This window comes from Equus asinus, chromosome 2, assembly GCF_041296235.1.
Source record: "Equus asinus isolate D_3611 breed Donkey chromosome 2, EquAss-T2T_v2, whole genome shotgun sequence".
In the NCBI taxonomy this organism is placed as follows: Eukaryota; Metazoa; Chordata; class Mammalia; order Perissodactyla; family Equidae; genus Equus; species Equus asinus.
The window spans coordinates 181,565,297-181,582,704 of NC_091791.1; the positions used below are offsets into that span (position 1 = coordinate 181,565,297).

General features: G+C 40.5%; 1 protein-coding gene across 5 annotated transcripts in view; it reads right to left on the bottom strand.

The window, feature by feature from the left end:
* SLC25A21 (solute carrier family 25 member 21) overlaps positions 1–6,986 on the bottom strand; it is a 439,143-nt gene extending 432,157 nt beyond the window's left edge. The window contains exon 1 of one of the 5 annotated variants that reach the window (XM_014853089.3): positions 6,593–6,977. In XM_014853089.3, the coding sequence (XP_014708575.1) occupies positions 6,593–6,662 (70 nt within the window). In that variant the 5' untranslated portion in view covers positions 6,663–6,977. Of the gene's footprint in view, positions 1–6,592 lie in introns of all 5 variants that reach the window. The other 4 variants (XM_070504264.1, XM_070504262.1, XM_070504263.1 and 1 more) reach the window with 4 other exon arrangements.
* Between the last annotated feature and the right edge of the window lie 10,422 nt (positions 6,987–17,408).

Sequence of the window (17,408 nt, forward strand, 5' to 3'; positions counted from 1 at the left end):
TTCCACAAAGATTAGGTAAAATTGGGAATGAAAACCAGTAGTTAGTTTCAGCAGAAAGGTAAAGATGGACATGATATGCCAATGATCGTAGGTTGAAAATTGAGCGAGCAACTTTTCACAAAGGTTGACCATGAAAGAAAGAGAAACATAGGACCATAGCTTGAGATATGGGACGTGAATTTGAGAAACACAACATGAAGAGAAAAATACAACAATACAACTGAATGCCTGTTGTGGGTTAAATTGTGCCCGCCCCCCCCCCCAAAAGTATATGTTCAAGTCATAACCCCTGCTACCTGAGAATGTGACCTTATTTGGAAGCAGGGTCTTTACAGATGTAATCAAGTTAAGATGAAGTCATACTGGATTGGGGTAGGCCCAAATCTAGTCAGCGGTGTCCTACAAGAGGGGAATTTGGACAGACAGAGACACAGACAGGGAGAGAAAGCCAGGTAACGACAGCCAAAGAACACAAGGATTGTTGGCAGCTACCAGAAGCTAGGAGGGAGGCATGGAGAGACTCCCTCAATGCCTCCAGGAGGAAGCAGCCCTGCTCACACTTTGATTTCAGACTTCTAGCCTCCAGAACTGAGAGAAAATGAATTCCCGTTGTTTTAAGCCCCCGTGTTTGTGGTACCTTGTTCAGACAGCTCTAGCAAACAAATAGCAGGGCTACCAATAACAACCAAAAGATACAGACCTAATAGAATATTTACAATGTGTATAATACATGATCACATCAAAGTATGGGAATAATTGACACAAAAATAATAGTTTAAAAGCAAAAGGAAATTGATAACAGAAATCAGTTAAAATCTAGAACAATTGTAAAGTATCCTGTAGAAGTCCCTTAGCCTGGTGTCATTCAATGCCGTTTTAAGATACCACCTACTTAAATCATAAGGATGTTTGAAAATGATGTGTGCATCTCTTTTCAGTGTGGAGTCTTGGAATGAAAGATGACATGGAAATAAAAAGAGTATCCTGGGCCTCTCGAAAGGTGGCAGAAATTTTGGACCTGAACGTGGTTTTTTCCACTTTGTTTACTGAATGATTGAAATAAAATACTGAATGATTGAATGAAAGGAAATAATGATGGAAGTATTGTTGCAAGCATCAGCTGACCGAGGACTAGAACCCCTGAATACTTTTTCTTTTCTGAGTAGGACTAGGTAATATTCTGTGGCTTGGACTACTGATAGTTATTCATTAATACAGTCCACAAACATTTCTGAGCACCTGCTGTGTGACACTGAACCACCAGGTTCTCAGGGCTCTGAGATGCTGTAGGCAGGGCGGGGGAAGGGCTGGTTTAACAAGGTGTTCCTAAAATGCCATAGAAACGTTGTTTTAGGTTTTTTGTCAATTGAATCATGTACCTACATACTATACTTACACTTTCCAAATGTTTTTCAGTGAGGCACAGTAAAATAAGAAATCCTTTGAAATGTGGTTATGTAATTCATATTTTATTTGTTCTTAATTTCATATTTTTGAGAACTAGATTTTCTTTAAGGAAGACAAGACTCCATTTTAATTAACACACCTCCCTTAAAGGTATTTTATAATTAATTTGAGCCGTAGAGTTGCTTCCTCTTACGTGGCTGAAATTAGGGGAGTTTTCCCTCCCTAATTACCTGGGTAATGGGTCCCAGCCTCTCTTTGATGTGTCATAAAGGCTCACCTGTTTCACTACAACCTGCTATTTATTATCAAACAATTGCAGTTTTCCAAATCCTGAATTTCCAAAGGTGCCATTTATCTAAATCACATGTGTGTCTCCTTTGCACCTATTCTGAAAAAGAATTTTCCTTGATCAAAATTTTAACCTTGATTACCCCCTGGTGCATCAGCGCTTTTATTACCTACTCCAAATTGAAATCCAGAGGACCACTAGTGTACATACTGCCTATTAAGGCATTTCTTTTAACTGTATTTTAACGATTATGGGTTAGGGTAAGAAAAGGTAGAAATCTTGTGAAAATGAAGATGCATCACAAAGTACTTGGACTGTGCCTAGTGCAAAATTAGAAAACTTATTTCCAGAATAGCTTTACTAAACAATTTGACTAAAACATCTCCAGGGAAATGCACAAAATAAAAACAGTGATTGCAGAAGATGTAGCGGGGTGTGTGCCTACAAGATACAGGGGGCTAGGAAGGGGCTAGAAAGCAGAAACCAGAAGCCTGGAAATTTTGGAAAATAAATCCGTGTCCTGCCAGCATGGTGATCATATGAGTGATATATGGAGGGGAAATGCTCTAGCATTCTAGCATTCTGGGGACTTGCAGATTTTGAGGAATATGAGTCCTTGAGGAGGAGGGTCCTTGGCATGCCACTGTGGAAGGGAATTCAGTGTGGACAGGGCCTGGGCATGCCCTCAGAAGGGAGCCTGACAGGCCCTGGCAAGAGCAGTGCTCTCGGAGGCCAAAGCCAGCTTCGTCAGGGGCCTAGGAGATTCTGAAGTTGGGTGCAAAAGCCCTATGTGAGCTTGGGGAGAATACCCACCTGAGTGGGCCCAAAAGGCTCCTACATGATGTGGGCAATAAGAACAACCCCATGAGCGTTGGAAACACACAGAAGAGCCCAGACTGGTCATTAGGAGAATGGGAGGGTCTGAAGTGAAGTCATGCTCCTGGCTCCAAGGAAGAGCTGTGCATAAAGGGGCAACCTCAGGGAGCCCTGCTGGTGAGCAGACAGTGTATGATGTGGGACCTGCGGGATGCTGACGCCCAGGGACCTTGGGAGCTCTAGCAAGTTTGGGGAATTCTGTTGGTGCTGCTGTCAGGTTTGCTGCCAATCTATTCAGTGTCTTTGTGAGAAACAGAAAAAGATGTCTCCTCTCCCCTAGGTGGACACATCTCAGCTCCAGGACGCACAGATCATGAATGGGAGCATGGGCTAGATTCCAGCTCCCACTTGCTCCAGTGGCCAGAACGCATTTTCAGTCCACAATCTGCCCAACTGCATGTAGAGGCCCTGGATAGACTGAGAATTTTCTTTTGGATAAAACCTAAGATTGTGCCTACATACATGAAACTATATGGAGAGAGTTAGATCCTATTTAGCAGAAAGACTGTAAAGATTGTATTTGTAGATAAAAGAGTTCTTTTAAAGGATGTAAACTAATAAGAAATATAGAGATAACAAGAGGTAGTAGACTTGACCTGACCCCTCCCAACTTCTGCAAGTGTCTGTCAATGGGGAGAATAGTGTCCTGGTCCCTCCCAGCCTGACTGCCTATAGAAATGGTTGCATGCCTGTGCAACCATAGGCAAGTTAATTAGGCCCTCTGTGCATCATCAGTCTCTTCATCCTGGAGTTGTGGTGAAGCTTAAAAATGTTGATACATGTAAAGCTTAGAACCGGGCCTGGCATTCAGTATTCACTCCACAAGTGTTAGGTATTTTTATTATTTGTACCATTCACATGTTAATGACAACATTAAAGCTGGATGGGGCCATAGAGGTTATCTGGGAAATATTTATGCAGAAAATAGCTTTCCAGCTGGGCCTTGGAAAATGGATAGGATTTCAATAGGTAGAGAAAATAAGGCAAAGACGTTCTAGGCACTGGGAATCAAGGTGGAAAGTGCCAGGCCCCACTCAAGCGTGGTGAGCACATCTATTTGGCAGAAACTGAATGGCATGTGGAGGAGAGGAATGGCAAACAAGCCTGAGAGCTAAACTGAGAGCACAGAATAAGGCATGCAGAATTCATTCTTCTCTCTCTCTCTCCTCAGCAGTGAAAATCAAGCAAGATCTAACTTGCAACCCTCTGCAATCTGGCTCCCACTCAGAAATCTCTTTTCTCCAAGGTCTTCTAACACAGTGCTTCTAAAACTTGCAAGTGTAGACCCTGAAAACCCTGCACATTTCCACGTGGGCATGGAGGCAGGCTTGACCACAGTCTGACCTGAGTTTTGGCAAAATGCCCTGTGATTTCTCCTAGCCTAAGGAAAGATAAGCAGCCTGGTGAGGAGCTGCGGAGAGGCAGTTTCTCCCTTTATCTTGTGGAAGACTGCCACAAGGCCATTTCTCAGCTATCTCCCATTTTCAGTTGAGCACAGAACTTTCCACCTCACTCCCACTTAGGGTAAACCTGCAAACTTCAGCGTAAGTCTGTAAAACTGCCTGCTTGGCTGTGGTTTGGAGGTGGCTCCTCCACAGCAGAGTGACCCACTACTCATACCATCTATCATCTGGCCTCTGTAGTTTGGTATTGTCTGTGGAACCAGGGATACAGTGAAGTGAAACCATAATGACTTGTCTTTGCTGTCTTGCGTAACCAACTGACTGTCTGAATCCACTTGGGCACGTTTACTCCTTACCGGGCAAAACTGTGGAAGTATGGCAAGCCATCCTAACAGCTGTAGGAGCATTAGTTGTGATCCTATTATTAGCCACCATCCTGCTGCCAGGGGAATGCTTAACCGTTTGACAAAGAGACAAGTAAGAGACGGCAAGAGTTCACTTCCTGGGTTCTCCACAGCACACCAGCTCTTGATTCCAGTTCCAGGAATGCATCCTAGACCTTGAATTCCAGGAGACATCCTAGAATTTCCCCAACAAACCTCCCCAGGTTCTTTTTTTCCCCCTAGAAAAGTCAGCATGTATTTTTAACCTTTACCATCAAAAGGTCATATAATACACACACACACAGCTGTTACATTTGATGACAGCAGTATCAGCAATCAGAACTCCAAAGCTAGAGATTCAAATGCATTTTCTGTATTTATTAAAATTCTGCCTCTCGTGTATATTGATTTCTTTTTGGCCCTTGACCTAGTATATGTAATATGATTAGCTTTCCCTTATTAAAGTTTGATAAGTATAAAGTTTTATGAAAATGTTATTGGCCAAGTGGAAGAAAACAGAACTTTTATGATGATGACAGTATAAATTACTCATCATTTATCAATAATTCCATAGTACTGAATATATAACTCAACTATGCTGTTTAATTTATCTTTTAACATCCCTTGTGTTTGGTTCTAACGCAGAGAATGACCATCTAAGCCAACATACAGATGCTTATGAATCATTAGTCATAGGCGGGGCTGTTCATCAACTAGCCTCACTTCCCTATTAGGCCAGCGAGTTTTCTCTGATCACAGTAGTGGACTCTGAATCAAGTGAGTCAGGGACAGCTGGCAGAGTGTTGGACATTGCAGAATTTGACCAAAATAGTGAATTGGTGTGAATTCATCATCATTATTGGTAAACAACTACAGAAGTAGACAGTGGGGCCACGGACATCATAATCATGGACCTAAGAAATGAATGCCTCGATTGCCATAGTAATGACATATCATCTGAAGAAAGTTAACAAGTTGTAAGTGATATATCTGGCTGCTTGTGGTACCCCTGAGATGCAAGTAGTTCATGACATAATGATAACTAGTCATAATTTATAGTAGTCCCTTATAAAAAGTCTAAATGTGAAAATAAATTTTACTACTCAAAGCTAAACATTGGACATCTAGTCATTGTCTTAACATGATTTAGTAGAGTTACCATACTATATTTATTAAGAGAACATCTCCATTTATAAAAATGTTTTATTATGAGTAAATTATAGTACAGTCAGACCCAGGTATCGGTGGATTCAACCAACACCCTATGTAAAGGCCTCAGATGGTTGTGTCTGTACTGCACATGTACAGACTTTCTTGCCATTATTTCCTAAACAATGCAGTATAACAACTATTTCCATAGCATTTACACTATATTAGGTATTATACGTAATCTAGAGATGAACCAAAGTATATGGGAGGATTGTGCACAAGTTACATTACACCTTTTTCTATAAGGGACTCGAGTATCCGCGGATTTTGGTATCCGCGGGGGTCCTGGAACCCATTCCCCGCAGATACCGAGGGACGACTGTAATTATTTTACCTATTTACAATAAAAATGCATCACAGTATGTAAAGGTAAATTTTAAACCAACTTGTAATTTATGTTTTAAAATACGTGCACATAACATCATCTCTTGGGTTAGTACCTCTCCAGCCACATTTAACAGTAATTATTTCCAAGATGAGTTTTGAGATTTTTTCCTAAAGTTTTTTCCCACGGCGTAACTCTCCGTAAATCACTGTGAGCCCATTCTACCGCGGGTGTGCATCCGTGTTACACCTGCGCTCGCTCTCCCCGCGCCTCGGTAGGGCGCCCGCGGCCCCAGGCGCGCCCGGCCCGCACCGGGAGCCCGCGGAGGCCGGGGGAGGCGGGAGTTCCGGGAGCTCGGAGGGGCTCGGGGAGGAAGAGGCTACAAGTGATAGCAAAGCTAAGGCTCACAGAAGCCGCACCGTTGTCCAGGAAGATAGCGGGTCAGGCACGAAGGGCTCCAAGTCGCCGGTAGTGGGCTGCCTGCCTGCCTGCCTTCCAGCCTAGGAGCCGAGGAGGCCGGACCCGGGCGCCCGCGCGGCGCTTCCGCTGGGACACCCCGGGGCTCGCGCTCGGCGGGCCGGGCTGTCGGCCGGGCGCGGGAGGAATGGGAGGGAGACGGGAGCTGGGCTGGGAGCCCCGCCCCAGGGACGCGCTGGGGACCGCGACGGGGGAGCCCCCGGCCCCGGCGGGGCGGCCTTACCAGCGGAGCCGCCAGCCACGATCTGCCGAGACGCCTCGCTCGCGAAGCCGACGGCAGGCTTGGCTGACATCTTCGGCCGCCTGCGGGCGCGGAGCGGGCGGAGCGAGGCGGCCGAGCGCCGGGCCTGGAGGACGGCCTGCAGAGCCCCTCCCGAGCGAGAGGGCCGGGCGGGCCGCGGGCGAGGGCGCGGGGGGCGGCGGCTCCCGGAGGGCCCCCAGTGGAGGACCGGCTCGCCGAGGGGTGGCGGCCGGGCGGGTTTGGTCTCCTAGATTGGCGCCCGGCGCTCCCCTATCGGGAGCCTCCTGCCGCTCGCCCGGCGGCCGCGCGGCGCGATAACGCGGGACTGGGTGCCGGCTGAGTCGGGCGGGCCGCGCGACCCTTGCCCTTCCCGCAGGCCCGGGCCCGGGGCCGTTCCAAAGGGTCAGGCGGACACATTCCGCGGAGCTAGGCGGCCTGAAAACGTGGGCCGGTGCCACGAAGGCACAGCGAAGCCGACTGACGGTTACCTTCCAACTGAGCTAATGCGGTCCTCTCCCAAGGAAGGGAATCCATCTCCTACCTCAACTGCAAGTTTTATTTGCCGAAAGACCCCAAAAAAGGGAAGAGGCCTTATTACAAATAAGGCTCTTCGCTAGGCCAGGTCAGTAGTACCCAAAGTCTGATCTTGGAACCCAGCAGCGTCAGTGTCTGCGGGAGTTTGTAAGAAAGCGCCCCAGTCCCCTCCTGAATCGGGGTCTCCGCATGGGGCCCAGACACCTGCGCTTAGTAAGTTCTGAGTGATGGTTGTGAACGTTAAAGTTTGGGAACCACTGACCCAAAAAATCAAGGAACATTACGGAACGACCAGTATATTCTCTCTATAAAACCTTTCATTATGCATACTAGCCCTTTAGGATAGTCGGCAAAACGGAAATATCTTTAAACCACAAGTTTCAAATGATATGTAGGAGAGAGACGAGATTGTGAAATTAAAAAAAAAAAAATACCTGATACACCCCTAACAGGCAGGAGATGACAGGAGTAAAAGGGAGAATGAGAGGTTTAGAACTCCTATTGTCATATTATTTCCTAAACACGGTGTTTCACACTAAATATATTCAGTTTGAACCATATAAAACTGTTTTTTTTAAAAGATTGGTGCCTGAGCTAACTGTTGCCAATCTTTTTTTTTCCTGCTTTTTCTCCCCAAATCCCCCCAATACATAGTTGTATATTTTAGTTGTGGGTCCTTCTAGTTGTGGCATGTGGGACGCCGCCTCAGCGTGGCCTGATGAGCCGTGCCATGTCCACGCCCAGGATCCGAACCAGCGAAATCCTGGCGCTCCCCTCTCCACCCCCAAGTGGAGCTGGGGAACTTAACAACTTAACCACTCTCTACCAGGCGGCCCTAAAACTGCCATTTTTGAAGGCCAAAAACCGTTCAATGTAAGCAGTGTAATATGGTTCAACTTAATATATATGCTTTCCAATTAAATGTACTAAATACAATAATTGGTTTCATACTTTGTCTTTATTTCTTAGGCTGAGGTATTAAAAGCTATTAATAGTGATATTTGGCAAAATTATTTAAAGTGTTTAAGGAATTGGGGATACTTCCTGCTTATGGGATCAGAGATGCAAAAACAAAGTTTCTCAATAAAGTTGGCCGTCAGCCAACCCAACTCCATCGGTGAGTCTTTTCTCTTCCTAGGTCCCTCCTGGAGCCCAGAGCTTTTGAGCAAAGTTTCAGTCTTTTACTAATTAAATATGAAGTCTTGAGTGCAATACAGAATCCCCTATTCATTTAACAAATATTCAGAACCTATTATATACTAAGCCCTAAAATCAAACTTTCAGAGCTCATAGAAAACACTTTCTTAATTTTCCAGTGAGGAAACTGAGTTTCCTAAGATCATACCACTAGTTAACAGTATGGCTGGGATTTGATTCCAGGATTCTACCTTCTAATAGCAATGGGAATGTGGATTTAAATATTAACCACAGGCCCAACTACATTCTGTCACACAGAAAGCTAAAATAATTAAACGCCCCCTAAAATTAATTTCATTTATTCATATTTAAGTAGAGAATTTTTTAAGTTAAAAAAATTGTCACAACTATTAAAGCCCAAGGCACACACTGAACCAAATTCTACATTCATCGAGAGCTTGCTAAGTGTCACGCTTTCTTAGACCTTGTCAATGTGATAGTTAAAATCCCTAGAGGAGTGTATCATCTAATGAGGAGAGTCTACCATCTTGCAATGTAAGTAAAATTTTGCCTTCCCTAGATTATTGCAGGAAATACAGCAAGACTCCCAGCTCAAGATTCAAAGACAGCCTTTTGACATCATCATTTCCATGGGTCCGTTAATCTCTAACTGTCTTATCCTGAGGAGGTGGGTGCAGGTTTGTGGTCTCACTAAGACCTCAGTCTCTCAAGACCCCTATAGATTCAGTCAGAAGACTCTCCCAGGCATCCTTCCAAATACTGTTAGAAAATTGCTAACTCTTTTTAAGTCCTCTGAACTAGAACAGATTTCTTCGAGTAAAAAAAGCAAGTTCTGATATCACATTTAATCCAGTCCTACGCCTGTAGAATAGTTGAGGAGATAGGACCTAGGTATAAAAACATTCTGGAGCTTGAGAGTCAGCCAGTGTCAACCCAGAGTCAAAAACCCACTATGCCATGAGCTCTGATTATGGAATATCTCTCTTATCTGCAGCCAATTTGCTGTGACCAGTATTGGCATGCTCAGAGGTTTAACACTGGGGGAAAAAATGGTAAAATTCACATTACCTACTATTTCAGATTCCCTAGACTTAATCCATCACATTACTCTTTCTATTATTATTTTACATAATGCTGTAATGTCCTGATATTACAGCAAAACTGCTAAAGCATCAAGCTTATATTTTTAAATTATTGACTTATTTAACTGATTTTGGTTCAGAACTACGTAAGTAAATTATTGATTTATCAATCACTTTGCAGAGTGGCTGCAAACTAAACCTTCAGGAACCTTAAAATGTTCACTGAACTTAAATATCTCACAATTTCCTCAATGTATTTTTGGAGTAAAGTTTTTGTATTGGGCCATTGGATCAGCTACTGTTCAAGACCAAAATAATAGTGGCTTAAATAAGATAGAAATATATTTCTCCCCCCTGCCATGTAATAACCCAGTTGTGAGCCATGAATAAGGCTCTAGCCAGCAGAGAGGGAGAAAGGTAAGAAGGGTAAAGAAAGCCCTGGAAATGACACAAATCTCATTGGTCAGAATTTGACCACAAGGGCTGTACCTAGGTAGAAGGGACTTTGGGAAAGGTAGTATTTTGCTGGGTGGCAATGTGCCCAGCCAAAAAAAAAAAAAAAAATCTCTATGGAAGAAGGGGAAAACATATTGGAAAACAACTAGCAGTGTCTGCCATGGTTTGGGGAAAAGTTTAGGAATGAAGAGCTATGCTTTAAAATGACAGCATGTGCTCATTTTGAAAGATTTTGTTTTCCTCAAGTCTACAGTTTATCTTCATCTGTATCTAACTAGAAAATGCAGTATAATCCCATGGTACCCACTGTACTATGACGGGAACCACATTTTAAAATACCATTCACTGAAAGATACGTAACCATTGTAGGCCCAGAGGCTCTTTTCTTTAGATGTCAAAACACACTCTCTACACACACACACAGACATACCAATGCAGCATTTGGAGCCCATCCATGGAATAGGGTGGGAAGCTGAGAAGAGTGGTCGAGGGACACCAGATTATGATCTTGACCAAAAGAAGAGATCATTAACTCTTGGACTATTCAAAAGGCCTATTACTTATAATATTCTTATGCAGACGTATTAGACATATTAAAGAAATGCTTTTTCAAGTGTCGGACTCTTATGTGCTTTAAAATCTATGGGCCTGTGTATTACTGCTCTAATATCTCTGTGGCTTAGAAATACCAAGGCATTATGTTATTATTTAGGACAGATCCTGGTTCTGGTACATTAGATTATCCTATCACCTAATAGAGCATTTCTAAATTCCTAGGGACTTTTCTGGGCAGCGTGAGCAAAATAATTACAGACGGTCTCAACTTACAACTGTTTGACTTATGAGTTTCTGACTTTACAATGGTGTGAAAGGGATATGTATTGAGTAGAAACCGCACTTTGGATTTTGAATTTTGACGTTTTCCCAAGCTAGTAATACGTGGTATGATGCTCTCTTGTGATGTGGGGCAGCAGAAGTGAGCTGCAGCTGCCAGTCAGCCCTGGGGTCAAGAGAGCAAACAACCCATACCCTTACAACCGTTCTGTACCCATCCAACCATTCTGTTTTTCACTCTCAGTATAGTCTTCAATAAATTACATGAGCTATTCAGCACTTTACTATAAAATAAGCTTTGTATTAGATGATTTTGTGCAATTGTAGGCTAAGGAAAGTGTCCTGAGCACATTTAAGGTAGGCTAGGCCAAGCTATGATGTTCAGTAGGTTAGGTGTATTAAATGCATTTTCGACTTAGCGATATTTTCAACTTATGATGGGTTTATCAGCACGTAACCCACTGTAAGATGAGGAAGATCTGCACTCAGAAAACTTTTTCAATATTTTATTGTGATATCATAGGAACAACACTTAGAGACATTTATGTGACAGAGTTCTGTTATTTGGGACATAGCTGGGAATCGAGGAATTAAGGCCTCTGAGCAGTCAAGATGCAGAAATCCACACACTTTCCTCCTAGGAGCTTCCCAGGCCTTCACTTAGAACTAACTTTAGACCCATTTCTAAAAAGGTTGGTAGGGTGGATAACTAGCACCTTGGTTTCACAGTGGATTGGAAAGAACGCATTAAAAGAGAATAGGGAAGGGGGAAATCAGGAAGCTTCTAGAAAAGTGAAGAGCAATCTGCAACCTTCAGGCCATATTAAGCCTTCCTAGCAAATTATAATAATTACAACATTCATTTAATGCTTACCTCATGCCAGGCTCTGGGCTAAGCATTTTGTAACCCATTATCTCATTCACAATATCCCTATTACAGAGAGATTCTTGTCCTCATCTTACAAATGGGGAAACTGGCACAGAGGTTAAGTAACTTGCCTGAAGTCACATTGAGTATTTGACTGAGGTATTATTTGAACCCAATTAAGTATAATTTAGGAGACTCTTTCTGAATCACCAACTATGTTGTTTTTATGGTCTCACTTTAATTTCAGTTGTAGGATGTATCAGTACTTCATTCCTTTTTATGGCTGAATAATATTCCATTGTATGTTCCACAATTTGTTTATTCATTCACTTGCTGATAGACATTTGGATTGTTTCCACCTTTAGGCTATTACGAATCATGCTGCTATAAACATTTATGTACTAGTTTCCATGTGAACATATATTTTCATTTCTCTTGGGTAGAGACATAGGAGTGGAATTACCGAGTCATGTAGTAATTCTAAGTTTAACTTTTTGAGGAACTATCAACTGTTTTCCACAGTGGCTGTACCATTTTACATTTCCACAGCAATGTGCAAGCCTTCCCACTCCTCCACATTCCTCCCAAAATGTGTTTCCATTTTTTTTATTAAAGCCATCCTAGTTGGTGTGAGGATGTGAAGTGGTATCACATTGTGGCTTTGATTTGCATTTCCTCAATGACCAATGAAGTTGGACATCTTTTCATGTGCTTGTTGGCCATTTGTATATATTCTTTGGAAAAATATCTATTCAAGTCCTTTGCTCATCTTTTAATTGGGCTGTTTGACTTTTTGTTATTGAGTTGTAAGATTCCTTTCTATATTCTGCATATTCAACTCTTATCAGTTATATGATTTGCAAATGTTTCTCCCATTCTGTGAGATGTCTTTACTTTCTTGATAATATCCTTTGATGCACAAAAATTTTTAATTTTGATGAAGTCTGATTCATCTATTTGTTCTTTTGTTGCTCATACTTTTGGTGTCAAACTAAGACTCCACTGCTAAATCCAATGTAATGAAGATTTACTCCTATATTTTCTTGTAATAGTTTTATAGTTTTAGCTCTTTATTTAGGTCATTGATCAATTTTCAGTTAATTTTTTTACACAGAGTGAAGTAGGCATACAAATTCATTCTTTTGCATATGGTTATCCAGATGTCCCAGCACCATTTGTTGAAGAGACTATTCTTTCCCCATTGAATGGTCTTGGCACCCTTGTCGAAAATCAATTGGCCATGGATCTCTGGGTTTCTTTCTGTGTTCTCTATTTTTTCCATTGTCTTTATGTCTACACTTATGCCTGGACCTCACTACTTTGATTAATGTAGCTTCGTAGTAAGTTTTGAAATCAGAACACATGAATCCTCCAACTTTGTTTTTCTTTTACAAAATTGTCTTGGCTATTTGGGGCCCCTTGTAATTCCATATGAACTTGAGGATCAGCTTGTTGATTTATGCAAGAAGGGCCATTGGAATTTTTATAGGGATTGCACTGAATCTGTAGGTCACTTTGGAGAGTAGTGCCATGTTAACAATATTAAGTCTTCTAATCCATGAATAGGGGACACCTTTCCATTTACTTACGTCTTTAATTTCTTTTAGCATTGTTTTATAGTTTTTAATGTATAAATCTTTCACCTCCTTGGTTAAACTTATTTCTACATATTTTATTCTTTTGGATGTTTTAGTAAATGAATTGCTTTCTTAATTTCCTTTTCAGATTATTCATTGCTGGTGTATAGAAACACAATTGATTTTTGTATATTAATATTGTCAACTGCAACCCTGCTGAATTCATGTATTAATTTTTTGGTGGATTCTTTGGGGTTTTCTCCATATAGAATCATGTCATTGCAAATAGGGATAGTTTTACTTCTTCCCTTCCAATGTGGTGTCTTTTATTTCTTTTTCTTGCATAATTGCTCTCTCTAGAACTTCCAGTACAATGCTGAGCAGCAGTGATGAAATCAGGCATCCTTGTCTTGCTCCTGACCTTAGGGGGAAAGCTTTCAGTCTCTCATTGTTGACTGTGATGTTACCTGTGGATTTTTCACAAATGCTTTTTATCATATTAAGGAAGTTCCCTTCTACTCCTATTTTGCTGAGTGTTTTAATCATGAAAGGAGGTTGAATTTTGTCAAAGGCTTTTTCCACATCTGAGATGACCATGTAGGTATTTTTCCTTTGTTATATAAATGATGTATTACTTGGATTGAGTCTCTTGCTTTGAATCATCCTTGTATTCTTGGGATAAATCCCACTTGTTCGTGATATTTAATGCTTTTAATGTGCTTTTGAATTTCGTTTGCTAGTACACTATTGAGGATTTTTGCATCATAAGGGATATTGGTCTGTAGTTTTCTTGTGATATCTTTGTCTGGCTTTAGTATCAGGGTAATGCTAGTCTCATAGAATGTATTAGGAAGTATTTCCTCCCTTTCTATTTTTTGAAAAAGTTTGAGTAGAATTATTGTTAATTCTTCTTTAAATGTTAGAATTCACCAGTGAAGTCATTTGGTCCTGGAATTGGTTTTATTGGGATGTTTTTAATAACAAGTCAATCTCTTTACTAGTTGTTGATCTGTTGAGATTTTCTATTTCTTCTAGAGTAATTTTTGGTAATGTGTGTGTTTCTAGGAATTTGTCCATTTCATCTAAATTATTTAATTTGTTCACACATGCCTGTTCATAAGATTCTCTTAAAATTCTCTTAATTCCTGTAAGGTTGGTAGTAATGTCCCCACTTTCATTTCAGATTTTATTTACATCTCTTTTTTCTTAGTCAATCTCGCTAAAGTTTTGGGAAATTTTTTTAAGGTATGCTTTTTGGTGAGGAAGATTGGCCCTGAGCTAACAACTGTTGCCAATCTTCCTCTTTTTTTCCTCCCCAAAGTCCCAGTTCATGGTTGTATATCCTAGTTTAAGTCCTTCTAGTTCTTCTATGTGGGATGAGGCCACAGCATGGCTTGATGAGCGATGTGTAGGTCTGCACCCAGGATCTGAACTGACAAACCGTGGGCTACCGAAGGGGGGCACATGAACTTAACCACTACAAGACAGGGCCAGCCCCAGGAATTTTTTAATATATTCAAAAAAACCAGCTTTTGATTTAGTTGATAGTATTTTTTTCCTATTGTTCACTTCATTGATCTCTGCTGTAATATTTATTATTTCCTTCCTTCTGCTGGTTTTTGGTTTAGATTGCTCTCCTTTTTCAGGTTCCTTAAGATGTAAAGTTAAGTTGCTGATTTGAGATTTCTTTTTTAATAAAGTCATCTACAGCTACGAATTTCCCTCTTAGCACTGATCTTGACGCATCTCATAACTTTTGGTATGTTGTGCTTTCATTTTCATCTTTCTCAAGGTATTGTTATGGATTGAGCTGTGTCCCCCCAAAAAAGATATGTTTGAGTCCTAGCCCCCAGTATCTCAGAATATGACCTTATTTTGAAATAGGGTCTTTTACAAAGTAATCAAATTAAAATGAGGTCATTAGGGTGACCCTAATCCAACATGATTGTATCCTTATAAAAAAGGGAAAATTTGGACACAGAGACAGACATTCACAGTGGGAAGACTATGTGAAGAGACACAGAAAATGCTACTTGATTACTGTTGTCTTGTAGTATGTTTTGAAATCAGGAAGTGTGAGGCCTCCACTTTATTCTTCTTTCTCAAGATTGCTTTGGCTATTTGGGGTCTTCTGCGGTTCCATATGAGTTTTAGTACTTCTTTTTCTATTTCTGAAAGAAATGCCATTGGGATTTTGAAAGGAGTTGCATTGAGTCTGTAGATTACTTTGGGTAGTATGGACATTGTAACAATATTGTCTTCCAATTCACAAACATGAGATGTCCTTCCATTCATTTGTATCTTCTTTGATTTCTTTTATCGACGTTTTATAGTTTTCAGTGTACAGGTCTTTTACCTCCTAAGTTTGTTGCTAAATATTTTATCCTTTTTGATGCTATAATAAATGGGATGGTTTTCTTAATTTCCTTTTTGGCTTGGTCATTGTTAGTGTATACAAACACAGTTGATTTCTGTGTATTGACTTTGTTTCCTGAAACTTTGCTTTAGTTGTTTATTAGTTGTAATAGTTTTATTGTGGGATCTTTAGAATTTTCTACATATAAGATAATGCCATCAGTGAACAGGGATAATTCTACTTTGTTTGCAATTTGGATACCTTTATTAGTTTTTCATGTCTGATTGGTCTAGCTAGGATTTCCAGTACTATGTCAAATAGAAATGAGAGAGGGCATCCTTGCCTTGTTCCTGATCTTAGAAGAAAAGCTTTCAGTCTTTTGTAACTGAGCATCATGTTTACTGTGGGCTTTTCATATGAGGTTTTATTATGTTAAGATAGTTTACGTCTACTCTTAGTTTTTTTGAGTGTTGGTTTTTTTTTTTTAATCATGAAAGAGTGTTTTTATCAAATGCTTTCTCTCTATCAGTGGAGATGATCATGTGGTTTTTGTCCATTGGTTTGTTAAAGTGGTGTGTTATATCAGTTGATTTTCATATGTTGAACAATCCTTCCATTCCAGGTAAAAACTCCACTTGGTCATGGTTTATAATCATTTTAATATGCTGTTGAACTCAATTTGCTAGTATTCTGTTGAGGATTTTTTTCATCAATATTCATCAGGGATATTAGTCTGTAGCATTCATTTTGTGTCTTTGTCTGGTTTTGGGATCAGAGTATGCTGGCCTCATTGAATAAGTTTGAAAATGGTCTTTCCTCTTCAATTCTTTGGAAGAGTTTGAGGAGGATTGATGTTGTTATTTAAATATCTATTTGAATCCTCCAATGAAGCCATCTGGACCTGGACTTCTCTTTGTTGGGAGGTTTTCGTCTGTTTGTTTATTTTTTTACTGAGGAAGATTTGCCCTGAGCTAACATCTGTTACTAATCTTCTTCTTTTTGCTTGAGGAAGATTCACACTAAGCTATCATCTGTGCCAATCTTCCTCTATTTCGTATGTGGGTAACTGCCACAGCATGGCCACCAAGGCATAGTATAGATCTACGCTCAGAAAGCAAACCCAGGCCACCAAAGCAGAGCATGCCAAACTTAACCACTAGGCCATGGGGCCAGCCCCTGTTGGGAGGTTTTTGATTATGGCTGCAATCGCCTTTCTAGTTATAGGTCTGTCCTATAGAGATTTTTTATTTCTTCATGATTCAATCTTGGTAGGTTGTATGTTTCTAGGAATTTATCAGTTTCTTCCAGGTTATCCAATTTGTTGGCACATAATTGCTCATAATAGTCTCTTATGATCCTTTTTAATTCTGTGACATCAGTGGTAATGTACCCTCTTTTATTTCCAATTTTAATTATTTGAGTCTTCTCTCTTTTTTTTCTTAGTTAGTCTAGCTAAGGGTCTGTCAATTTTGTTGATCTTTTAAAAAAACAATTTTTGATTTCATTGATTTTTTTCCCATTGTTTTTCTCTTATGTCTTTTATCTGTGATCTAATCTTTATTATTTCCTCCCTTCTTGTAACTGTGGGTTTAATTTGTTCTTTTCCTAGTTCCCTGAGATGCAAAGTTAGGCTGTTGACTTGAAGTCTTCCTTCCTTTTAACGTAAGTTTTACTGCCATAAATTCCCCTCTTAGTATTCCTTTTGCTGCATCACATATTTATGATATGTTGTGTTTTTATTTTCATTTGTCTCCAGATATGTTCTAAATTCACTTGTGATTTTTTCTTTGATCTATTGGTTGTTTAAGAAGGAGTTGTTTAATTTCCATATATTTGTGGATTTTCCTATTTTCCTTCTGCTATTGATTTCTAGTTTCATTTCATTGTGGTCAGAGAAGATACTTTATTTCAATCTTTTTAAATTTGTTCACCC